Source organism: Cyrtonyx montezumae, unplaced genomic scaffold (assembly GCF_038088225.1).
Source record: "Cyrtonyx montezumae isolate F1298 unplaced genomic scaffold, pur_monq_1.0 scaffold_3, whole genome shotgun sequence".
In the NCBI taxonomy this organism is placed as follows: Eukaryota; Metazoa; Chordata; class Aves; order Galliformes; family Odontophoridae; genus Cyrtonyx; species Cyrtonyx montezumae.
This window is the reverse complement of record NW_027072034.1, coordinates 44,315,023-44,340,784: the sequence shown is the minus strand read 5'-3', so window position 1 is coordinate 44,340,784 and position 25,762 is coordinate 44,315,023. Positions and strand designations below refer to the sequence as shown.

General features: G+C 37.1%; 1 protein-coding gene across 3 annotated transcripts in view; it reads left to right on the top strand.

Annotated features, from left to right (window-relative positions):
• Positions 1–25,216, top strand: part of AP1S2 (adaptor related protein complex 1 subunit sigma 2) — a 31,482-nt gene extending 6,266 nt beyond the window's left edge. Inside the window, exons 3-6 of one of the 3 annotated variants that reach the window (XR_010622498.1) lie at positions 3,328–3,436; positions 4,340–4,477; positions 12,329–12,423; positions 23,240–25,216. Coding sequence is in view for 2 of the 3 variants with exons in the window: in XM_065741416.1 (XP_065597488.1) it covers positions 3,328–3,436; positions 4,340–4,477; positions 23,240–23,287 (295 nt within the window). In the remaining variant the exon portion in view is untranslated. Of the gene's footprint in view, positions 1–3,327; positions 3,437–4,339; positions 4,478–12,328; positions 12,424–19,623; positions 20,640–23,239 lie in introns of those variants that run through there. The other 2 variants (XM_065741416.1, XM_065741417.1) reach the window with 2 other exon arrangements.
• Positions 25,217–25,762: the final 546 nt, after the last annotated feature.

Sequence of the window (25,762 nt, the reverse complement as noted above, 5' to 3'; positions counted from 1 at the left end):
CCCTCAGGGACACCACTCGTTACTATTTCCATTCAGACACTGAGCTGTTGACCACCACTCTCTAGGTATGGTCTCACAACCGGTTCCTTGTCTGTTGAATGGTCTACCCATCAAGTCCATATTCTTGCCAGTTGAGTTCTGTTCCGTCCAAGCTCTGTGGACCTTAGATGTCTGTACTTAGAATTTACCTGCAAAACAACTTAGATGCTGAATGTTTTTGGGCTAGCAGCTTTACCAACTTCTCAGTGATGTCTTGAACAGGCATTTTCTCATCTAGTAGAACACCATTTAAATGGCAGGATTTGCAAGCTATGCTCTACCTATATCAACCTGATACCTCAGCAGAATTAGTGAGCATAAAGGAGAGCTTGGCTGGAGGATTGCCTGCAAGTTTTGAGGCTTCCCACTATTGAGCTAGTGTAGCTGTTGGGAGGTGTTCACGCAAATGATTCTATCCTCAAAAGTTAAACACCTACAAAATCACTTACCTAAAAGCAGAAATTTTGGTGTGTTTTTATTGCCTGCAGTTTCTTTTTCCTCTTCTATTCTGTATTACATTTTCAGGTAATTTTTTTTTCAGACTGGTTTGGGACTTTCTGAATTACTGTCCCTTTTCTGACGAGTTAATAAAGTTTTTCATAAAGTATTTCCCTAAACGCGTATAACCAACTTATTTTTAGGACTGAGGAGTCTACTGAGATGGGGGGAAAAATCCAATGAACTGCAATAGGAATGAAAATAGCAGAATATTTTTTTGCAGGTTGGGTCATATTTGCTCTTCAGTGTGGTGTGTGGCTTATGTTCTTTTCAGAATTTTCCTTTGTTTGGGTACACCTTAGAGTTTTCTGACAGACTCATTAGGAAGGAACAATATTTCTGCAGGATAGTCAACATTTTCAGCTTGCGTACAGAAATCTTTTCAGCTTTGTATGGTTACACTTCATGTAAGCTTATCCATTTGGCAGAAAAGCTAGTTTATCTGCTCTAGACTATATCTGGACACCCTTTTTTTTTCTTTTTTTTCCTGAAGCCATGGGCTACAAAGGGAAAAAAAATGGCAACAGACTAATGCCTTTGAAAATTTGGGTCTGAAGAAACTTATAGTTTTGTTTGCGTTATCAACATATTAGCAGCGGTAGCTGACGTGCAAGTCTTACAGTGTTTACAGAGTAGGCATATTGAATCTGCATTTGACAGTTACTACTTAAAAAAAAAAACAACAAACGCCTCCTTGAAAAATGTTCTCTGCGTGTTTTGATAGATACTCTAACATCCATTTTGTTACAATGAGTAGTTTTTGTTTCTTGGTATTCTTTCTCCAAAACTGCAGTTGGCAGAGCTTGAAAGTGTACTCTACTTAATAGCTGCCAAATAAAGTCTTTCAAAAGTATGTTTCATTTTCTTTAAAATGAGAACGCTGAGAGCAGACAGCTTTCCTGGAAAGTGTTTTATGCCAAGTAAAGTTTCTCTCTCTCCCCTTCTTTTTTTGTACTCACGTAAAATAATTCTGCGCATCAAAAGAGAGTCTCAAGTATTAGAGAAACACAAAAGGAGTCTCCTTTGTGGATAAATATCAAATATTTAGGTCAAATTTAGTGGGTTAATCTGTTTGTGATTCAGCTTGTTTAAGCACTCGAAGGGAATGGTTTACCCATGCTCATCTGAATGTGAAGAAAGTTTTGTTTAGAGGAATTTGACCCAGGTGCAGATAGCGAATGTGAATATCAACAAAGCAAGCAAATAGTCTAGCCTGGAGTTAGACTTAAAAAAAAAAATACTCAGGAGGCTTGAAAAGCTTTTCCTTTATAGCATAAGTCTCCAGTATTTTTTTTAACAGTTTTGTCTGAAAGATATCTTGTACAGATAACATCTTGTAAGCTACAATGGCTGTAAATGTCCTTGAAGTATTAATGAGAGGGAATAGCATAGAAGCGTAAAATCAGAAGAACCGTTCTCAGATAGGATTTAAGATGAGCTGACAAGTCACCATGGTAAAGATATAGAAAAGCAAGAGAATTGGTGTGAAGTGTTTCACTGGAAATACTTTCACCCTTATCCTCCTAAGTTAGGTTTTGTGGAATAGCTGTTTTTTGTTTTTAATTTAGAACTTTTGAATGAAAGTGTTTCTCATGAGGTGCTCGTGATGAAGTAAGCCATGGCAATCTGACTTGGCACGAGGAGAGAGTGGGAGTTGCAGCATTATCATGGATGGAGTGTCTTAGTGACTGGGAGACAAGTTTAAACATTCACATTAAAATTGTTTTATAGTATTCTAGACAAAACTTGTGGCAGTTTCTTTTGGAGCTTACAGAGTCCCAGCTGGTAAAATTTCTGTGTAGTGTTAAAAATGTGTATTAATTTCTATGTACAGCAGAAGAATACATATCTTAAACTCGGCATTCAAATCTTAATGACCTTTTTTAAACAGGGTTGGCTTCTCTATTTAATGCTGCCATCTCTCTAAACAGGCAAACCAAAGCAGCTCCTCATTTAAAAAAATTATCAATTAAAGCAGGTCTTACTTGAGATTTCATTTCTGCCGCGTGTATCTGTGTGGCATATGGTTTTGGCACTTTTCAAAAGGATGAGTGTTTTTTTTTTTTACTTTCCCTTCTGTTTTGGTTTCCATCAGCTATTTTTAAGCAGAAATGGAACAACTGTATTGTAGTGTACAGTAGAATGGGTTGGTCTTTTTGTTAAAGTGGAGTGCAAGATCATATCAGAGGTAAATAACTCCTTGTATTCGAAGGTGGAAGTAAATGCTAGAAACTTAGCTGATAGCCTCTCCTGACACCAGAACTGTTGGTAGTAATTGAGTTGTTGACTTAATAGTGATAGCCTTGGAATTTTTTTGCATTAGTTGTATTCTTTTAAAGACCAAATCCTAAATTACTTGTTCAGTTTATTTTTTCCCAGGATGTTTTAAATAGGTGTTAATAGCTGTATATGTAACTTGTGTGATGTAAATTTTAAAATTTTATCTGTTGATTAGTATACCTGTGCTTGGATGTTGCAGGTAGAGTAAACATTTTGTCTCAAAACTGTCAGGAGGCCAAAGAATTTAATGTATTTCCTTTTCCAACCACCACTTAAACTAATTTAATTCCAACAACTAAAGAGTGTTAAAGACTGAAGTCTTGTTTGATGCTTGTACTCACATGCATGTCTGGTGGTCTCCAATCTGTTCTTTGAAGGAACTTGCATGGCTGTTGATATAGAGTAACAGTACTGTAAACTTGAGTTTGAAGGACTACTGAGAATGTAATACCTCTGAAATGCATTCATTTTGCTCATCTTTTTCTAACGTGAATTATTACTTTATTACAGATATGCAAGCCTCTATTTCTGCTGTGCCATTGAAGATCAGGACAATGAGCTAATAACTTTGGAAATAATTCATCGTTATGTAGAACTTCTTGACAAGTATTTTGGCAGTGTGAGTTAGTAACTTCTTTCTGGTTGATTTTTATGGATTCACTGTCTGTATTATGTTGTTTCATTCTCATGCAGCCTTTTTAGAAACACAATGAGCTAGCTGTTGAAGAGGTGTATTTAATAGTTATTCTGTTGCTTACCTGGCTGAACTAAACTGACTGCTGCCTATGTAATACTTACAATATAAAACTAAACTAAGAATTTGGAGAACGGTTCTTAATCTGATGTTAATTGCCTGTATTTATTTCATTTCTTAGAAGTCTTGCTTGAGGTTAGATAAAATCTTATCCTTAGCTTTTTGTCTAGGCTTCCACTTGCTCTCCTCTCTGACAGTGCTCGTGTATGTATGCTTTGCCCTTCCCCCCAGCACTTCTTATGTCTGCTTTCAAATGAGGCAGTTGGTTGTGAACTAGCAAGAAGGGTAAGAAAAGAAGACATCTGCTTTCCCAGATACCAAAAACAAACAGAACAGTAGTAGTGTGCATTTGCACTTCTAGGAAGACTGCTCATCCTCCTGCTTTCCTACTCCTTTTGACTAGGATACACACAGGATAAATAAGAAATTGATTGTTAAGTTTTTCTTTCTATAAAATTGTATCATCTGCCTCTGAGGGAAAAGGAGAACTGTTCTTTTGCATCATGAGAAGCCATGTCAGACTGACAACTGTGAATTGAGCATTTCTTTTAACAGTGAGAAAGCTTTTGAAAGAGGCTGCTATAATTGTTTAACCTGAGCAAAAAAAAAATCATCTTGGTTTCAGTTGATTTTGTTGTTGTTGCCCTACTTAAAAGCTTATAGCCTGAGGCCAAAGTCTTGATTTGGTGAAGTTTGTTGAAGTAAGTTTTCTGAGACTATCCTAAGAGTATCCTCCCACTTTGCAGTAATACTTCATGTTCTTTTCAGGTATGTGAACTTGATATCATCTTCAATTTTGAAAAAGCCTATTTTATTCTGGATGAGTTCCTCTTGGGAGGGGAGGTCCAGGAGACTTCCAAGAAAAATGTTCTCAAAGCCATTGAACAGGCAGATCTTCTACAGGAGGTAAGCAAATTAAACTTCTCTGGGCAAAGTATCAGCATGCTAGACTGTGGTTAGAAAAAGCTACCATTTCTTTGGGCTTTTGGAAGGTATTTTCTGGCTTGCTTAGCATGTAGTTACTGCTTAGTTGTTCTAATTGTGCAATACTGCTGCATTATCTGCTCTTTCCATCTTGTTTGGCATGAATGTATTGTAAGCTACTGTGATTTTGTGTTCTGCTAGAAATTTAAGAGGCTGTTGTATGTGTATATCTAGATAATTATAGATTGTGCAGCTTTAATTTAGTTTTGTTCATGTCTTTTGTTTTTTTTTAATCAGCAGTTAGTTTTTTTTGTCATACCTGATGCATGTTCACTTCTTTACTGTTTCATTGCTGAAATCCAGAAGCTAGACTCTCTTCTTTGAGACTCACTCAGGTATAGTTCTTTAGATTCTAAAGACTATCTTTTCCGCTATAGGTTGCTTACTGTGGCACATTTCTAACTTTAAAGTTGACAAAACAGTAATAGTATTGTCGCAGAAACACATAGAATGAAGTGTAAAAAATCTGTGTTTTCACCTTGAATGCTTTTGTTCATTACTAACTTTGAGGAAATACAGTTTTGGGTTTTTTTTTTTTGTTCTTTCAAAAGTAATTCATGGGGAGGAGTTCAGTGACACAAAACATTTCCCTCTTGTTTCTCCATCCTGTACTTTTCTTTGTACTTAATTGCTATAGCTTTGAGGTCAGCATTAATGCCTTGAATAACTAAATGAAATTCATGAAATTCTAGTAGGCTGGTGAAATTATCAGTCTTTCTGTGTGGCAGAGATGATGAATCATATTTTAAATGTACTGAGCTTTTCACGTAAGGTACTATATAAATGTTAGCTGCTTTATTATTACAGTTAAGATGAACCTTCCATTTGTTAACTTGCCTAATCAGTTTATTGCTTAATTCTCGTGTTAACATTGTTTTTAACTTGTTGAATTGTATTATTAGGATGGGGATTAGGATCACAAAGTTTTTTATCATTGTAGTTGCATCTGTAATTCTTTCAGAGCACAGACAAATCCAGAACATGTTGAAGTTCTCATCTATCAGCAGCTAGTTAGTGTTATGAATAGGGCCAGCATTACACAAATCTGTGAGCATCTTTTTCTAGGAAGGAAATACTTCACAGTCCTACAGACACAGTTCTCTTTCAGCACTTAGAAGGAATTATCTTAACTGGAAGTCTTGTTTCAGTTTACAGAGGGTGGAAAAAAACCATCATTTTTACCTTAAAATTTTTTGCTGTTCTTTGTATAAGATCAGATTGGAGTAGGTAACTAACTTATTATATCTGTCTCCTGCAAATTCAGAGTTGATTACATATAAACTGAAATTACTTTGTTTTCTCAAAATTCAAAGCCCGTAAGAATATTATCAGCGCTTTCTTAGAGCTCTTCTAAAGCAAAAATAGGAATTAATTACTGAGATTGTCCAAGAAATTAGCATTCTCTTTTTAGACTTATATAACATAATTTCAAGTTAAAAATGTGCACTCAAAAGGAAGTATCACCTTTTCAACTGGAGACTTTTCCCTGGCCATGATAGCATTACCTAGATGCCCTTTATTTCAGAGACTCATTACTCTTCTTTTCCATATCTCCTAGATGTTCTTTGTTCTCTCAAGCTTTATTAACTGTTTTCTGAATAAATGGGAATCCAACAGTTGACCATGGATCCACTGTATTCTTATGTTCGATTTTAATAAGCTAATTGATTTTTTTCTTTCTTAGTAGAGTTATACTGACTGTCAGTCAAGTATAAAACTGCTCCATATATATGCTTTTTAGTTTACAAGGACTGTACAGGTTTGAGTTGATATTTAAATTGAGTTTCCAGTAAGGTTAGACTTCTCTTGTGGATGACTTTTTTTTTTTGGTATTAACTGCTACTATGTGCATGCTGAGTCTAAAGAAGAAGGTTGTTAAAATAGTAGTTTGCCACAAGTGGAGACTTTTTGTATTTCTATTTAATTTTGCTTCCCAGAGTACCTCAAAGCTGCTGGAATGAAATGGATTTTGATTCCAAATGGGAACCTTTTCTTGCAGGGTTGTGATGTGTTTGTTTTTGACCACGTCACATTATAATTATGTGCAACAAAAGGACTTTTATTTGGACCCGAGAACTTGTATTGCCTAATTTGAAAATTATTATTGAATACACAGCATTATTAATTAGTAATGATGCATACATTAATGTATGAAGCACCTTACAGATCAAAAGCTGTACAGAGTACTTATACAAAGGAAAATCATTACAAATACATTAAGTGGCTGTTTGAGTAATGTTAAAAGAAAATGCAGAGGCATAAATTGCTGAATAGCGAATCAGTTCTTAATAGTCTTGCTTACTTGTATTCCTGTGGCATTTTTCCAGGATGTGCCTCTGTTTCTGAGCACCTACTTCAATGCATCATTAAGTTTCTTGGTGCTGTTCAGTCTGCTTAATGATAGAGTTCACATGACTGAAACCTGCTAACTTCTTAAGCCTTTTTCACCTTCAGTTTCTTGTAAGCTCTTAGTACTGGGACCAGTTCAGATATTTGTTCCCTACCTCCCATTCAGTAGTACGTGATGTAACTTATCAGTAGTCAGTCATTAATGCTGACGATGTTACCTCGTAAGTGATAGTAAAAACTATTCCAGTGCTTGCATGCTTCATTGGAAATCTGTCGCTGGAAATGCATCTTTTGAAAACACTGCTGTTGTGTGTCTTGTTTGATAATTGTCTTTTGCTATAGAAATTCTAAATTCTTAACCAAGGATTACAGAGACAGGTGGTTCTGAAAAGGTGGTAGTTCATGAAGTCAACTCAATTATATTCTTCATGTAGAATTCTTCTCCTGGCGTATCTGTGCATGAAATGTATACGTGTGATCTTTAGAAGAGCTAAAACATGTATGATTTCATGATGTTTAAAGTTTTTAATGCATGAAACTCGACACAGTGCTTTTATGGAGAGGGTCCATTCTTTTTCCATTTATAAGTTAATTTGCTGTGTTTACTTGGACCATCAAGCAAAACCAAAGTGATGCTTAGAATTGTGGTAAAGTGGTAATATTCTAATATATAAACCAGGTAATTATATTTGAAATCAAACTTGCACAAAATTGCTGATCTTCATTTCAAGTAGGTACAAGTTCCTAAACATTAGTGAAAATTCTTTCTGGTGTTTTTCCTATATAATTTTTGACGAAATTATTTCAGAATTCTCTTTTTTTCCGCCATTAGTCTTTTGGTATGCTTTCAGTACTTGTTTGCAGAACATCTAAAATATTTTAAAGAATAGAATTCCTTTTGAAGATCTCAGTTAAAAAGTCAGTGCATCTAATTGCAGATCGCTTTTTCATCGCTGCTTTACTAACACTTGAAAATGTAGGAGCTGTGTGAATGTTTTAGCTAGGCTCTTGCAGTTTGTCTTCTCATAGCATTTGCTAGTCTTTCTACATGAAGAATGATAGTTATGCTATGAATCAGCCTCACTTAGCTGTTTTAAACCCTTACCTCATCCTGTACGCAGAGTGGTGCCTAGTCTGTTAATATTGGCTGAATTGTGAAAGATGCTTAGACTTGCTATGTGCATTTAGTATAAGAATGAATGTAGTATTAGAGTGGTTTGACACTGAAAATTTGGTCAGAAAAACCTTCTTCTTGGGGATGAAATGCGTTAACTGGAAATGGTAGACTTGAAGGTAGTGTGAAGTGTATTAGTTTGTTCTTGGAATGTAAAAAAAAAAAAGTGGGAATGTTAGCATTAGCACTGGCAAACCCACAGTGGGTGTGAGCATAAAGATTTTTTATAAATAAGTAAAGATTTATGAATACATAAAGATAAGATAAATAAAGATTTTATAAATACATAATGGTCTCCAATTTCATTTTTAAAGATGTTTGTAGGGTGCTGTATGACAAATATTGTGTCTGAGAAAAGGTATACTGTTAGTTGATGATGTAAGGATAGGGAAATACTCGAAGTCTGTGTTGACTGGGAATATCTCTCAGCTCTTGAAGGAGGATGTGGTAGTATTTTGATAGGTTTTCTAAGAACGCTGGATTTATGGCAGGGCAGAGTTAGTTGCATGGTTAGGTTGCTTGATCTTTTGTCTTATGTATGAAGTGTGTGCCTTGTCTGCTTCTACAAAAGTTCTTGTCTCCTCATATATTGATCAAAAAAGAAGTGATCTTGTATATGGTGCCTATTAGAGACAGTATTTAAGAACCTAGAATGAAACACTTTCTGGTTTTGTGTGAGCAGCGTCTTGAGACGTGTGAAATAGGTTGATAAGTGTCTTAGAAAAGGATGTTAGGAAAGAGTTCTCATTTGGGAATGTGCCTATTTCCTACCTTTTTGAGGTATTGCATGTTTTCTTAATTGTGCTGTTTAAATTGTAGGTGCTTGAAAGTAGTAGGTAACAAAATGCACACGTGGAAAAAGGCCTTTTTTAATTACTTTTTTTTTTTTTTTTTAAGATACCTTGGCCTTGACAGATTCTTCTTTACAGTCTTCGGAATAAAAAGTTTGTTTGCTTGTTGTTAAAGACTAGCGTAGCTTGTCACTAAAAGTATTACTCAAAACTATGTGTAAATGGTCAATTGCTTTTTTGTTTACTTTCCCACGTGAGTTGAACAGATGTTTACTTCATTCAGAAAGTAACTATTGTAGAACAGCACTCTAGTCAAATATATATATGTTACTGTATGTATAATATGCTTCATATAGGGAGAACTCATTTGTACTTTGTCTTAGGAAAATATGCTTATCAATTTATTGGTGCTATGGATTATTCTTATGGTCATGAACAGATTTCTAACTACTAGCTGTTATTTTAATAGTATCAGAAAGATCTGTAATATTTGATAGCAGAGGTGCTTCCTTGCTTACAACACGTAGTTTTCAGCTGTCCACTTGGTGCTATAGAATAGGCTGTCTTGCAGATACTTACCAAATCATAGCATTTTGTTTAAAGCGTTAGGGGTTTGTCCAAAAAATGAATAGTAGAACCTTCAGCTCTGATTTTTTTTCCCAAATAGGAATGAGAGGTGTGGAAGCTAACCTCACTTTTTTTTCAGTCTCAAATGTCTTCTTGAAAAAGTGGCATTGAGTATGCAGGAAGTCATCGTGCAAGGGCTGCTCTGAAAGTAATGCCTCCTTTTTTATTATGTTGGTCCACGGTGTCAGAGGCAGGTGGTGATATGGCAGTAGAGGTTGAACTTTACCACCAATATTCCATTACATTTTATTGCCATATAACAGATGGCAACAGAGGGGCAGTCTGGCACAAATGGTGTCTGACGTGGAAATGCATATGAAGTAAAGGCGTAGAATTGAATTCCTCTGTGTGGAAAAAATGGCACCCACTGACACCTGTTGATGCTCGCAGAACTTTTCTGGAGACCAGCCAATGGATATGAGTACAGTGTGAGTGAGGGGTGGGAGGTGCTTTTCAGCAGTGGCAACAGTGGGTCACCTCTGCTGGTGCAGGTTTTTCTGAGGGTAGAATGCAGGCTCTTTCTTGTTCATTGCTGATGAAAATCCATAGCTCATGATGATGAGTGTATTGAAAAATGTGAAAAGTACTGAGAATATGCTCTATCACACAGTGTTAGGATGCTCTTTTATCTATTACAGTTTCATTGGAAATAAAAGGAAGGCATTACTTTCAGAGCAACTTAGGTGTCATACTTCACCCCCTTACCATTTTGAGATTGCTTTTTTTTTTGCTTTAAATAATTCAACACTAAATAATTTGTATGAGGGGGGTGTGGGATTTGTCTTCTTTCTCTGCCTTTTCTTTATTTAAATGCAGCTATGTTCTTGGAAATGTCTCCCTTTTTGGGATGTCAAGAAGCATAGGACTTTACTAGCATAGGTTTGCAGGCTTTGATTTCTAAATGTTTTAGAAATCCAGTTGTCTTTCCAGAAACGTGATCAAACCTTAATCTGTCCTTCACTTCAAACTGAAAATGATAGAAATTGGTCTGCGCTTCACCTTTTGCACGGCCCTTTAGGATCTTACTTTAATAAATCTATCTCCGTAATGTTTTTTTTTCTTGACATGTTCGCGCATGAGATGTAACTTTATTTTTTTAAATCAAAAGCTGATGAGATTATTGTGAGGAGGGCATCTTCCATGTAAGTGTTGGATGTGCATTTAGTTTGCTTTGCAAATTGAAACACTATAAGCAATTACTAGTATGACAAAATAGTACAGAGTTCCTACTGTTTCTGGTAGATACTCAATATGCTCTCTGATATGAATTCCAATACTATTAAACAACATCTACTTAACAGTTTTCTGTGGAGTTGATTATTTGTTGATATAAGCAATTCTTACAGAACTGTTAAGGGTGTATTATCAGTGTACCAAACTGATATTAATAGTTCTATTAAGGATGTGATTATTATCTCTGTACACTGAACTCCTGATAGATTTTTCCAGAAATAGTTTTCTTTGTTTTTCTATAGAAGCAGTGCATCATGGTGTTATGAAAATTTTAGCTCTGCTGAGTAAGCCATAGTTGTTTTCAGGAGCTTAGTCTCATGCTTTCAGTCAATAAACAGTAAATTCAAAGAACAACTGTACAACATTTCTTGACAGTAAGGAGTATCTTATCTTCAGAATTCAGTGCCCCTTTTAAATGGTCACATAAATCTGCATTTTAATAGAACATGTTTCCTAAATCTCTCAGAATGCTGAAATGAGCAAAGCTAAATGTTTGAACCTCGAGTTAGTGAGAAGAAAAATCTGTTTTACTCTGGTATCTGAGATGATGTGTCATGTTGCAGTACTGCTATCCTGCACTAAAACTCTTACAGCCAGTGGAGATGTTTTTAGAGCTCAGCAGAATAGTACATGAGAAAAGTATGAATGTCCCCAGGAGGGATCCGTAAAGTTTAGTTTTTTAAGCTCTGATTTTTGTGGCTTTATCTGTGTGCATTACAAATGTTAGGTACGTTGCTGGTGTGTGGGGGGGCTCTGTTTTCTTTTTCCAGTCTGATAAGAGTAGTCGTTTGGTACTGGTTATCAAGATATGTGGTATGTGTATGATTTCTAATCTTATATTGAAAAATATATAGGCTTTCTCAGACTAAGTACATTAGATTAATGTATGGATTAATGTAAAAACTTTCAAATTCTTGCACCAGTCATTTCCACGTGAAAGTGACTGGCTTATCACGTGCAACTTGACAAGTAATGGAGGTAACTGCTAGAAGAGTAAATGCCATTACATAGCTCTTGAATTAAGTTGTTTACATTGAAGTGTGGTAGATAAATTGAATGTAACTTCTATCTCCTTCTATGGATCATATCTTACTTGGATGCCAATGTTAGTAGCAGCGTGTTAAACAGTCACTGGATTAAATACATAAATTTGCTATCCTGTGCTATTATGTTCTCAGATCTGGTAAGGTTACGCTAATAACTGATTTTAAGTTCTCATCAAGCACAGGTGAACCTTCCTAAACGAACATCTTTAAGAATAAGCTCTAACTTATATCCTTTAGCTTGTTAAGAAATGAAAAATAAACTAATGCAGTTTTTTAATGCATCGCCTTGGAATCCTTGAACATATGTTCTTTATTGATGCATTTGTTTTCTTAACAGTGGACTTTTAGTAGGACCTAATAAAATTGCATTAATGAGTAACTATAGCCGAAGTAAATCTAAGTTAACTAACTGAATTCATTTTTGCATATGCTGCAGAATATTTTTCTAACTTTTAATTTAAATGGAAATAAGCTGTAAATAGGTTTTATTTATTTATTTATTTTTAAGTAGATGGTATTATATTTTCACTACTGCTTGATTTTGTGTTTGTAGAGCCAGAATGAAGACTGGGGAGGTTTGTCTGAGGATATCTTATGATTAAGAGCAATCTAAGACATTAGCCCTTTTGACCCCCATCTAGACGATTGGTAACTACGAAGTTTACCATTTTGGTGGCATGGATTAAATGGGTGCTATGCAAAGACTGTTGCACGTGTAATTAAATCCTTGCAAGGGTAAACAAAAATGGGTGATGGGCTTAACCTTCTGCAACACTTGCATGATGGTCTTTGAAGAGTGCTTTGAGTGTTCCCTGTTTATTTTCCTTTTTTGTACTAACTGCATCGACTTGAAGCATCTGACTTCTACTAGCTTTCTTTTTGGTGTTGATAATTAATGGGATAATGCAAGTTAGAGAAATGGATACCAAAACTAATAACTAAACTGATGTTTGGCTTTATTTACTTACAATCAATCCTTGCAAAAGCGTGTTTACTGGAAAATGAGCTGTTTACATCTGCTGTGCAAAGAAAGTAGGCCCTAAAAAGACTGGGTGCTGCTGCAGTTGACTGTATATCAAGTGCCAGATGCTGCATGACAAAACAAAGCTTATTTGCATATATAGTGCATTGCAACATATTTTTGTCCAAAGCATAGATGGAGTACACTGTGGCAGTCCTACTAATAAAGGTAAGATTTTATCTTAAATAAGGCAAGTTTAAAACACACGAAAATGATTTGCTGGAGGAAAACTTAATTAGTTTGCTGCTGCTTTGATACCATGATGTACAAGTAGTTCAGTAAACATATAGGCTTTTGTAATGTGGAAATGTAGTAATATGTATAATTTCATATGCAGCTTTATAGATGCCAGGGTTTAGTTTACAGACCAAAGAAAATTGCTGTAATAGACAAATATTTTGTAACACATTCAAAATCAAATTCACTGTTGTATGGATAGTTTTACTATTTAGAAGTTACTTAGTATATACTGTGTGGTTGATCAGTGTTGTGGAATGGGGAGTAACCAATATGCTTACATATTAGACGTGTAGAAACGTGTAGAATTAAGACAGCCAGCAAGAGTCCCATATTCAAAATAGAATTACTTGCATGAATCTGGACGTAATCTGAAACTAGAAGGGAACATCAGTGATAGAAATTGATTTTTCCCACATTTTTCTCTGCACAATTACTGTTTTCCCTCTACTTCATGATGAGAAGTTTATGCATAAAAGGTGATTTTCATGGTGAGGTTAGTATTTCATTGTGCAAATGTAAAAATTTTTTTTTGTGATTAGAACTTCTAAAAGTATGGACAAGTTGGTTTAGACTACACTGAGTATAGAGCTTTTACTTAGGAGTGCTAATCTATTTTGCTGACTTAGACTGCTATAGAACTAATTCTGGAACATGCAAGCTCAAGCTTATAGAATGCTGGGAGAATTGAGCCTTATTTTGTCCTTGTTGGATTCTATGTACAGGCATGGTTTTAGCTGTTCAGATGTGCTTTGTCCCTGTTGATTTAAACAGCATTGTTAGCAGATGCCCATGGAATACTTTTTCCTGAAAGGAGCTAAAGCAGTAGTCACTGTACAAAGCATTACTTCTGCCTGTTGTGACTACAGAATTTGGGCAGATGGGAATGGTGTCTGCTGTGGTGAGTGGAGAAGTGAACAGGTAGATGACTGCACTTAATGAGAGCAATAGTTCGTCTGCTGAAAGTTACTGTTGCTCATATATTAGATTGAGGGTGTTCAGTGGTAAAGAAAAATACCCCGAGATAAAGAAGGTTGGCTGCGAGCAAGAGGAGCCTTTGATTCATTAAGCTTCTGTGCACAGATTATCCTGATACTTAACTAAGAGGTTATGCAGGTTCACTTTACTTAATCTGTATTACTCTGTCAAGCATAAACATGTACTAAATGAGGAAGCTTTGGGTTTTGAGGGTTACTTCAGGGAGATCTACTAGAGTTTTGAATTCTGCCCATACTAAGTTATTGCAAGCACGATGAGACATATTCAGAAGTAGTCTATTCTGTACAGTCTGGCTAAATTTAACCGTTTTGCAACAGTAGTTTATGTATTTGTGTTTTAAAAGGCCTATGTTTCCCAGATGTTTTGTCTTGACTACTGTCTGCTGTGCACCATGAAGTCTGTGTAGTTAAGTTCTAATTTAGGTATTTATGTAATACTGCAGCCCTGTTATTGGCTTGAGTCGTGGGAGCATGTTAAGGAGCTTCAGCAGCAGTGAACTTGAGGAGTTTTCTGTTGTTCTTTCTCTTCCTATTTCTTATATGCCCAATAAAATATTTACATGGCTTTACCAGAACTGGATTTCAGTTCAAACTGATTCTGTTTAAATTGTTCATTTACAAAAACATGTGGACAGTCAGCAGCTTTAGTTTTCCTTGTTAACAACTTAGCCCTGCAAACATTCTTTCAAAGAAAGAAAAGTGCTGCAGGAACAGGAAGGAGTGGAACTGCTTAAGTGCTGTTACCAAGGAATGTGGATGATATGGGATGTGACATATCTCTTATGATTATGTATTCTGGTCATCCCTTCAGAAATTCAGCCCAGCAGTTTAAAGAAATGCTTTCCTCAAGCGAAGGGGAATAAGTAATGTAAGTCTCTATCTGCAGTGCAAGGCTGGAAGAAAAAGGAAGAAAACACTAATGAATCTTAATGTGCGTAGTGTGGCAACCTGCCAAACATGCAGACGCTGGAAGAGGAAAACTTGGCTTCACAATACAGAGCATTCAGTGGCAGTGTTTCCTTAAAGCATCTGTGTTCTTGTGTTGGGATAGCAGAGCCTGCGGTGGATGTTTTAGAATCATCCTTCCTTAAAGATTAAACTGTTAATTCTTTGTAGCTCACTTTGTAGGGGCTGATTGGCAGACATAATGCACTGCCTCCCAGAGCGATTATCACCTCTGATCCGGTGGATCACAACAAGTAAGGCAGCCACGTTTACTCAGTTACAGTTCATGAAGTTTCTGTGGGTATTTTTACTCCTGCTTTTCAGAGGGAGGCAGACAGGTCACCACTGATCTGAGGTTGTATCCTTCTCTGTCTGTTGAGGTAAAGTTTTGGAGCCCAAATAGAGTGCATATTGTAGAACGTTTTGCTGAGAAAGGCTTGCATGATGACAGCTGCTACAGATTAAGTGTTGTATTGACTAGTTTGTATCAGTTGTAAACATTTTTTGTTTTGATCCTCTGTGTATAGGAAATTGCAGACAAGATCATGACTTGAAGTTGACACTGGTGTGGTATTGTACTTTGTTTTTCAAAAGTGTCATACCTAATAGTTAAACACTTCCAAGATCCTGTGGGTTTTTCTAGGCTCTCTGAGGAAATACTTACAAAGGGTAGCAGACCTTTCTGAATAACTGTGTCATTGCAGCTTCTGAATACCTAGCAAAGTTTAGGATACAGGTGCTCTACTATTTTGAAATCCTTGAAACTTGAAGTGAACAATAGCAGTGTTCTGAAGCAGCCTCTTGTTAGAAATATTTCTTAATAAAGACTCAGAGATAGTGAGAAAAGGTAATTGCTTCTGAAGAATTGCTAAGTAAGTGTTTGTCAGTATTAATCTCTACCTACTGTAAGAACATTGTGTTTTTAAACAGAATAATTCCCAAACTGCAGTGTGTTTCATGATGCATTTGTCTGTTGTTCTTGCTTGTTTAGATGGTAGGGGGGAAAAAAATCAACAAATCACCAAGTCTTTATCAAAAGGTGTCCACTGTATTGTTTTGCCTGTGTGTTAGCACGGCTTACCTTCATTCGATTTATGCTGGTTTTGATTGGAAAAATCCTGAAAGTAAAACTTATGCAAACTTTACATGACAAAGGAAGCATGCCAAGTATTCATGAAGTCTTTTGCTGTGTGAAGTGTTCACACAAAAACTGTCAGCAGTGCAAAACACTGAGCTTGGGGAAGTGTCAATTATTTCTTGCTACTTTATTGCCTGAAGGAAGGAGTGCTTTCTTGTCCACTAGAGACAAAAAATAACTTTAAGTTTTGGCTAGAAAATAAATTTAGAGTAGAAATTAGAAGAATGTCAGTGGTGATGATGATAATGAAACATTCGAATAGGTTGCCTGGAGGACATTAAAAAGTTTCCATTGCTGGATGCCTTCAACAGATTAAATACCTCTGCATAATGTTACGGGTATGCCGTTTGGAGGACTGGATTAAGTGGAGTCCCTACTAATTTTAGTAGGACTAATATTTTTAATTAGGTTTAGTCATGACAAAGTTGGTTGAGAAAAATGTCCATAGAGTTGGGCTGGCCAGATATTTATGTGACTCAAATTTTTAAAATAACTGTAGCTGCTAGATAGATAGACTTAAAGTTGTTAAAAAAGATAGCTGCCTGGATCTAAGGACATTCTTCAGAGGCTCAGATGTAGCCTGAGGTCTGTGCAAGAAAGGCAACATAACCCAGATGCTGGTTACACAAGCAGGTTTTCTGGTATCCAGTCCTTCACTTCTCTGGAGGCTGTGTGGCAGGGAATGCTGTAATAAATTTAAAAGGTCATAGCTGAAGCACGTGAGGTATTTGTAGTTCATAGGATCAGAGAATGGGATTGAGCTGGGAGAGACATTAATGACTACCCAGTTACAGCCTCCCCCTGCTGCAGGCAGGGATGCCTTTCCCTCAGCCAGGTTACCATCCACTTGCATGTCACTTGGCCTTGAATGCTACCAGGGATGGGGCATCTACAGCTTCTCTGAGTAACTGCTTTAGAGCCTCATCACACTCTTGAGTAAAGAATTTCCTCCTAGTATCTAATCTAATCTCCCTCATCTTCTGTCCTATTACTACAGGCTGTGATGGAGTCCCTCTCCAGCTATCTTGTATGTCCCTTGAGGGTACTGGAAGGTTACAGTGAGGTCTCTCCAGAGCCACCTTCTTTTCAGGCTGAGCCACCTCAGCTCCTACAGCTTTTCTTCATAGGAGAGATGTTCCAGCCCTCTGATTGTCTTTGTGGCCTCCTCTGGGCCTGCTCCAACAGCTCCACATCCTTCCTGTGCTGGGGGCACCGAGGCTGAATACAGTACTCCAGATGAGGCCTCACGAGGGCAGAGTAGACAGTAAAAATCACCTCCCTTTTGATGCAGCCCAGGATGCGGTCGGCCTTCTAGGCTGCCAGTGCACAGTGCTGGCTGTGTCAAGCTTTTCTCTGATTGGAAATGGTTTGCCAATTCTATTTTTCCTTTTTGTTGTTTATCAGGCTTCCACAGCACCAGACACCCTCTGTAGTAAAGTGCAAGGATGTCCTCAGTGGGATACAGAGATCTCTGTGAAACTGCAGTGCTTTCCGTTTCACGATATTGCTGTTATCGTTTCATCTCTCAGTTACTGTTGCCTTCCCATTTCGTCTTTTAGATTCACCTCTACAGTGTCAGCTTATTGCTAGACTAGTTGCAGGTGGTGTTTACATGTTCCGTAGGCTTTTTGCCAGCTTTTTACTGGCAGGAGTAAAATGACCGTTTTCTTCCTGTTGCTATCTAACAATCTATCTTGCCTTATCAGCTGACAATAAATTTCTGTCAAGATGAGACACTAATCCTCTAAGAGTAATTTGAGCCAGTCATCTAATTTTGTGTACCAGGATTTTCACATCAAAGAGATTTCATTCTTTAAGCTATAAACAATGGAAAATAGGAATTGGGTGGAGAACACCTGGGGGGTGCACGAGGGAGAATAGTACAGTCAAAATAAACCAGTGCAGTAGTTTGAAAAGTACTGAAACTGGAAAGTAACCAGGTGAATAAACAAAGAGAAAAGGAGCACTTCCATGTCTTTGTTGTTGTCAGTGTGAAAACTGATAGCAAGTAGAAACTGAAAATAGAAAACTGTAACAATTTGGCAATTTAGATTGCTACAGTGTGCCTGGATTTCACTTGCCTTCACAAATCCATGTCATGCTAATGGTGTGAGTAAAACATTTTTCCAATATAACCTTTAGGAATGTTTTATCTGTGGAGACTTCATCAATTCTAGCGTTACTCTGTGGTGGCTCAAAGCTCCTGCACACTGGGGCTGGTACTGTATGCTGTCAGTTTGAAGTTTTATTTTGATTTTTACTGTGAATTGTCACTTCTCTTTCGTAAGAGGTTTTAAGAGTTGAAATTCCATTTGTAATTCACTGCTGTACACAGAGTTCTACCCCACGTCACAGGAGACTTCATATAACTTGTTTGCAACTGTTGCTTGCAAACTGCTGGATTTGTAGCTGGCTTGTTCATAATGATTTTAAATAACTCCTATGAAATAATGTTCCAATTTCTGATCCTGAAAAAGCAGTATAAATCCTGTGAACCTTCTAGTGTATCTTTGGGGGGATTTTTTTTTTAATTGGAGATAACTTCAAAACATTTGAGCTCATATGTTTTGTGGATCGACTGAGATGACAGTATTGCTTTGAAATGCATGAGACAGAAGAAATAGGTTGACAAGTCCCGGGAACTGTCTCGGTTTTTTTCTGAGACTCATTTTCAGGGTGTGGTGCTCCATTAGTTCAAAGATTTTAATTGGTACTGAATGAAAGATGGTAGCTAATACGCGGAGAGGCTTTTCCTCCCAGAAGATGCTTAATTGGCATATCCAGAACAGACATTTCTCAATAGCTGTCGATCGCATAGTATCTTCAGGGCACTGATTTTTGTACCAAAAATATTGAGTGTTGTGTGATTTCTAACTCATCTTTCAACAAATTGTGTGCTAACGTTCATGCTGACAAAATAAAGTTGGGGTATTAAGTTCAGTGGCATAATTGAAAAGCAAAGAACTTTGCCTGTTGTGATAGGTGTCTCCAATTCCTCCCATTTTTTAAACAGGCAATCTTGAAAAGAACGGTGATTTTTATCTGGATTAGTCCCCCCTGCTGCATTGCTCTGGTGTGGTGCCTCTCACAATTGCAATCTGGAGGCCTGATACCAGTGTGTAGGCGATGTCAGAAGTTCCTACAGTATGCTGCCCTGCCTCTGATAGCAGCCAGAAATTGGTATCTGCTGCTGGGGCTAGCATATAGTAGATGCATAGGATCAGCCATCTCTGGATCTCAGCTTAAAACAACTTTTGGTTGAGAAGAAACATTGGACTTTTGCATTACAGTAATTACAGTGTGAAGTTCTGTGTGTTGATGCTGCCAGCATATGGGGGAGGGGGGTAAAACCATTATTTTCCCCCCTAAACTTGTCAAAAATAAAATACTTTTTTTTTTGTATAAAATGTCCTTTCACGTCAGGGATACAGGAGAGAATCTTTTTTTTTTTCCTTGCATATCTATCTACCTTTCTGTTATGTGTAAGAATATGTACATTTCTTTTGTAGCCACGTCATGAATACTTTAATGTCCCAGTGTACTAAATGGCTTCATTCATCATGCATGCAGAATTTCAGAGGAGATAGACCTGTGCCTTACTCATGACAGAACATTATCATCAGCTTGGTGAATCCAGTCATCTTACATCTCATAGAATGCCACAACCATTCTCTGCTGTTGTACTTTTCCTTTTCCCTTTCTGTTTTACAGTGTTGTCTCTTCACGTCTCATTTCAACAAAACTTGTGCTTGTCAGCATATGGTTTAACTTTTTTTATTGTGTGTATGCTTAAATTCTTATAAGTTCTGTGGAATTGTATGAACTTAACATCTATATACTGCAGCACCTGTACTGTAACACTACTTGACCTGTGTTCATAGAATCATACAATATTCTTGTAAATGAGTATTGGTGGTATTGAAACATACTGTTAATATCAGTAGATATTTACAGAAAAATTAGTGAAGGAAGAGTAGTAGTAGTGGAACTGATACATATGTACACACAAGTATTAAATGGTGCACATAATTCTGCATAGACTGTGCATCTTAATTAAGATGCTCATGCCAGTGTCCTTTTCTGAAGCTGGTATAGCAGTGTGACTTAGCCTACAAGAGAGGGAAATTAGAATTGTTAGGGCAGTGAAAATGACTTGTGTAAATCTGGAAGCTACATTTGTATTTCAGTGTTGGAAGCACTGGTGTCAGTAGCCCAACAACTGCTGTTGCTGAAGGAGATAACCAAGTTCACTCATTTACGGGTGATTAGGATGGGGAAGGTTTTTAATACTTGAAATATGTCTCCATCAGTTGATATTTGTAGTTTTAAATGCAGAGTACAGTATGAATTAGCAAACTGCCACATGCATAAATATGATTAACTTTGAGTTATAAAGAGTGAGCAGAGCAGAGAGAGCATATATTGCACCCTCTGTTTGGCCTAGTAGAAGAGAATATTTTGTCACCTAAAACTAGTACTATTTTTGAAAATTCCTGAAATGTAATGAGCAAAGAGGTGGCTACTGAGGTTGGCTGTAAGTAGCTAGCTCTGCACCCTATATGTGGTAATGCACTACGTTTCAAACGCTAAACTGACATAAAGATGGGTGATCTAGGGGATGGGACAAAAGATTGGGTTAGACATGCAGCATTCTGAAATTGCAGAAATCAGTGTCATAGGGGTGGTTTTCCATTTCCAAGTTTGCCTTTTTTTCTAAGACATTAACAATGTGTCTAAATGTCTGGTTAATGCTGCTTTAGCCTGCATTATTTCATGCCTGTTGGCTTAAAATGCTGTGCACTGAGCTGTAATGAGATGCTGTTTTTCTTGTTACCTGTATACAGCTGCTTGCTTCTAAATGACTAGGTAATGAATTAGCTTTCCTGGCATGTTTGAAATAAAAGTATTGCATGCACTTTTGTCTCATGTGAATGGCTTTTTTCCTCATCTGTGTTGCGATATATTTCAAATTTGCATTGTTTGCCTTGGGTGGTTCTGAGCTGCAGATAGGGTATACTACTGTAGAATGTATTCCATAACAATTGCATAAAATGTTTGATGTTTCTAAAGACAAGTAATACAGACAAAATAGAACTCATTTCTTAAAAGTCTTAATGAAATTATTCCAGCAAAACACACCAGCTTTTAGGTGTTAACTCTGAGATAATGTTGTCGATGTGTGCATAAGAAGGCATGTCTGCCTCTAGGCTAGTGCTGTAGTATTGAAACAGCAACATCTTACTGAGTTTTACCAGCGAGGTTTACCTGTGGGCATGTAGCCAATGTCCTTGAAATACATTGCTTTAAATTCATTGTCAGCTGAGGGCCTTGATTTATCTGAAGAAACTTAATCTTGATTTAAGTATGCGCCTGGTGAAGATTACCTGCAACTTCAGCCAGGAAGCGAGGACGATAATGCTGAACTGCTCTAAAGACAGTAGCAGTGGTGCACAATATTTCTTCAGAGTTATTCAGGAACTTTTTTGTGTGTGTTATTTGGTAAATACACTGCTTCACCACTGGCTAATGGTCAATTTTCACTCGTTTAATCAATGTAAAACTTGGAAATAATGTTTTATTACAAATACTTTCCAGACCTGAAATTCTCAAAGTTAAATTTTGTAGCTTCTTTTTTTTTTTTTTCCTCACTTATATTCTGTTGGTTAAAAGTCTAGAGTTTTTTTGAAGCAAAATGCTTGAAATTATTGGAAAGGGGAGAGGAATATCCTTTAAATAGAATGCAAAACAGTACTAGAGCCTTCTCTTCAAGCAGTGTCTCCTTCTGGGGGATTTCTTTTAAAATACGATTGTAAATCTTTAAGCCTGCCATACTGCCTGTCTTTATCAAGGTCACTGTGTTCAAAGAACATTTAGTTATTGCATCAGTGAGAAAACCCTACATCCTTAATACTGAATACTGAGTACTTTGTTTCCAGTTATAAGTTGCTTTTTTTTCATGGGAGCCACCTCAAAGTATTCAGTAGTGGCCTTTTCCAAGCACTGCTTTACCTGCAAGTGAACTTGCTTTAACGTATTATTGCTTTTCCTCCAACGTTAAATAGACTTACACATTAATTGATCTTAATGTGGATTGTGGATGTGATCATATTGTGCTACAGGGTCAGAACTGGTAGAGACCAAGTTCTGGGTTTTGCAAGATTTAAGGCTTTTAGTTATGTATTTTACTGACAAATCATCGTTAAAAACATTTAGTAAAGAGTTGAAACATAATTTGTTTGCTGCTTTAACTGTTATCTGCTTTCTTCCTGCTTCATGACATGTCTTGTTTTAGGATGCTAAAGTAAGTTTATTCATACTCTGGATATTAAAACTACTTACATTTCCATAAAGATACAGTATCCCTTTTTTAATTACTATCATATTGTTAATAATTATTGAAATGTGCCATCTAAGATACCAAAGTACTTTTATTCCAAGCTGCTGTAGGGTTAATGAATACAAAACTGATGATAACGCTGGAATTTTGTATAAAACTTACTCTGTCTATAGACAAAGCTTTCCAAGACCAAAAATTTTGTATTCCACCTGGTATAGAAGAATTCAATTCCAATCCTAGTGATTCCTCCACTTTATTGGCACCAGCTGTACCAAGGTACCTTGACTTGATTTTGTGTAAAGGAAGCACAGGACCAGCATAAAAAGTCTTGGCTCTTTATGAAGAGCTTGATGGATACTGTATCTAAGTAGTGTCAGTCATTTCATTCATCCATTTGTTCGTTCTTCCCTAGCAGAGACCCACAAAACAATTTACCACAAACATAACTGAGAAACTCCACTGCAAGATGCTTCCCCATCCTTCCCCCGTTCGTGTCTCTATTACTGGGTTGTGATTTGTTCCCTGCTGGTGCATCTGAATTGCTTCTCTTTATTATGCTTAAGGGCAATAAAATCTGCCAGCTATTCCCGTGAACCATGACAATCTAATTAACAGCACTTTGAAAAGTGCAGCTAATGCCATGTTTGCAAACCGCGGTGCTTTTCTACTTTCATGTCTTTCAACTTTTCTTTTTTAATTAAGCATCTTTCATACTAACTCTCATGTACGGTACTGTTCAGTAGACGTGCAGGATCCATTCACCACTATCTCAAATTTTCCCTCCATAGGAAGCAGAGACCCCACGTAGTGTACTTGAAGAAATTGGATTGACATAAGTCTTCACTTCAGCTGATGACATCTCAGTGTTTCATACTGTAAATGTTCACTGCCTTCATTGTAATGTTTAGCTAATGGTGTAAGATGCTGTTTGTCAGTATTACTGTTTTGCTAAGCTGCTTCATTCAGGCCTACAAGGGAAATCTTCCTTTGAAAAGGGAACGAGAAATTAAAGGCCAAAAAATCATAAATGAAAGGGAATTAGAATTAAATTTGACTCAGTGTCTCTTCTCACTGCATTTATAGGAAAAAAAAAACAAAACAAAACAACAAAGCATTTGATTTCAATAAGTGTACTGTTTTTATAAGCAAATGACTTCAGGAAATAAATGTACCATTGACATAGCATATCTAAATGAAAAGAATACATGGACACCTTCAAGTATGAGATGTTGTAGAAATTGTGTTTATGCAACCAAAGACTTTTTGTTCATCTGCATTTTTAGTCAGTAGCTGCGGTACTTCTGCTTTTTTCAGTTAATGCATTACAATTGGAAATAACTGTTTACTTCTGAATTTGCCATTATACCAAAGAATCCTGTTCGGATCTGCATATCCAACTGGTAAAAACTGTTAAGGCGACATTGCTTTTTGCAAGAAAACTGCAAGCTGATCATTTACTAGCAGTGAAAGTGTATTTACATGTAATTATCTTGATCAAAACTGTGCAAGTTACTGTATCAAAAAGGGAATGCATGTAGTTAAAAAGGAAAAAATATGTGAAAATAGGGAAGGCATTTTTAAACCAGTGCTGGCTTGCTCTGAACTTGAACACAACAAAGGAAGTAACCTTTTTGACTGCATAGAGAGGTGCGTAATGAAAATGGGATACTTTTGAACATGGGAGCTTTACAAAAGGGAGTTTTTATGCATTTCTTTTGAACTCTGCAAATTAATTTGTATTTATTCGTGTTTTGTAGTTACGCTTTAATTGGGTGCATGAGCACCTTTAAGAAAATGTGTCAGCTTAATTTTGATGGCTTTTCTTGACTTACACCTTTCACATGTGACACATCCCTTAAAAACTGTGCAGTAGAAGCAACTAATTTGCAGTGAGAACTTTGTATACTACGTTCATTGCAAATTGGGTAAAGCGATACGAAGTAATAGTTTGACGTTTCTCAGAAGTTGTACGTTACAACTGTTTCACTTGAAATTTGTTTGATGTATGCTTTTGAGATCTGAGAAGGTAGTGGCACCCTTCGGAGTAGCAGAGCGCTACTGTGTGCGTGCACAGTCCCTGAGAATGCTCAGCTTTGTTTCTTTCTCTTCCCATCCTAGGAACTTCACTGTAGAATTCAAGTGGCGCCATACGTGTTTGCGTAAGACTTAGCTTTGGCATTGTTGCTGGAAGCAGTCGTGTGGTGCTAGCACAAGCAGTTACACAGCCAGCTGGAGAGCTAGACTGGTGGCTCAATCTGATCTATGCTAAACGTAACCCACCAGCAAAGGGTTGGCTCTGACACTCGTTCCCTGATCCAGATCCTGGTAGAGGTGCAGAGGGGCTGGCCAGGGCAGAGGGGGGCTGGCTTTGGGGCTGCACGCTTCAGTAGCTGTGCCAGAGTGGGGCCTAAGAACTTGAAGCATGCAAATTTTGTCCATTTAAGCCATTTCTGGGATTTAAATATACCAGACTACTAGAGACCACGTTTAACTGAAGGCACACAAAAGCTGTTTGCATTTTCCCAGTGTGCAATGGCAGGGATAGATGAGGTTCAAGCGGTGTTAGAATGTGAGGCTGAAGTTGTGAAATTACCCTAAGTCCAACCTGAAGCGATTTCCTATGTATTAAACATTTTTTGAAGTTTACACTGTCACTTGTATGTGCTTGGCTGGGTTAAGCTTTGTTGTGATTGTGACAAATAAACTTGTTTGACCTTTGTCGTACTGTCCCATTGGTTTAGTTGTAATAAATGTCCATTTTTACACCCCTGTTTTGTGCTTACATGTAATTAGTTCTGATTTTCTGTAGAACGGGGAAAAAAAAAGGCCACTCGGTGCTAGCTTAAAAAAAAGGGAGATTTTATTACAGTGCTTAACCTGCTCTTGAGCACTTTATTAAAAATGTGTGAGAATACCGTGTCCAAGATTAGTTATTTACATCCATTTAAATCCTACAGAAAGCAGTAAATCAGCAAGCTCTTTGGAAGGCTGATCGCATTGAAGGTGGAATCTGTTGGAAGGGGATGGTGAAGCGATGCGTTGGTCCCACCCCATTTGAAATTAAACCATGTACAGATGGACAGAGGGTTCCAGGTGATACCACCTCACTACTCAGTTCCTCCCATGGGATTACAAACGTGGCCATGCAGTGTTCACAACCTTACAGTCCTGGCTTCAGATTTCTAGGATGCTTAGGTTAGGGGTTGTTGACTTGAACGTCTTCAGTGTTCTCATGGGATCTTCGTCTTTAAGTTGAAGACACCGTCCTAAATGTCTGCTGTTCCTTCCGAGTCAACGATAGTCACGCTGTG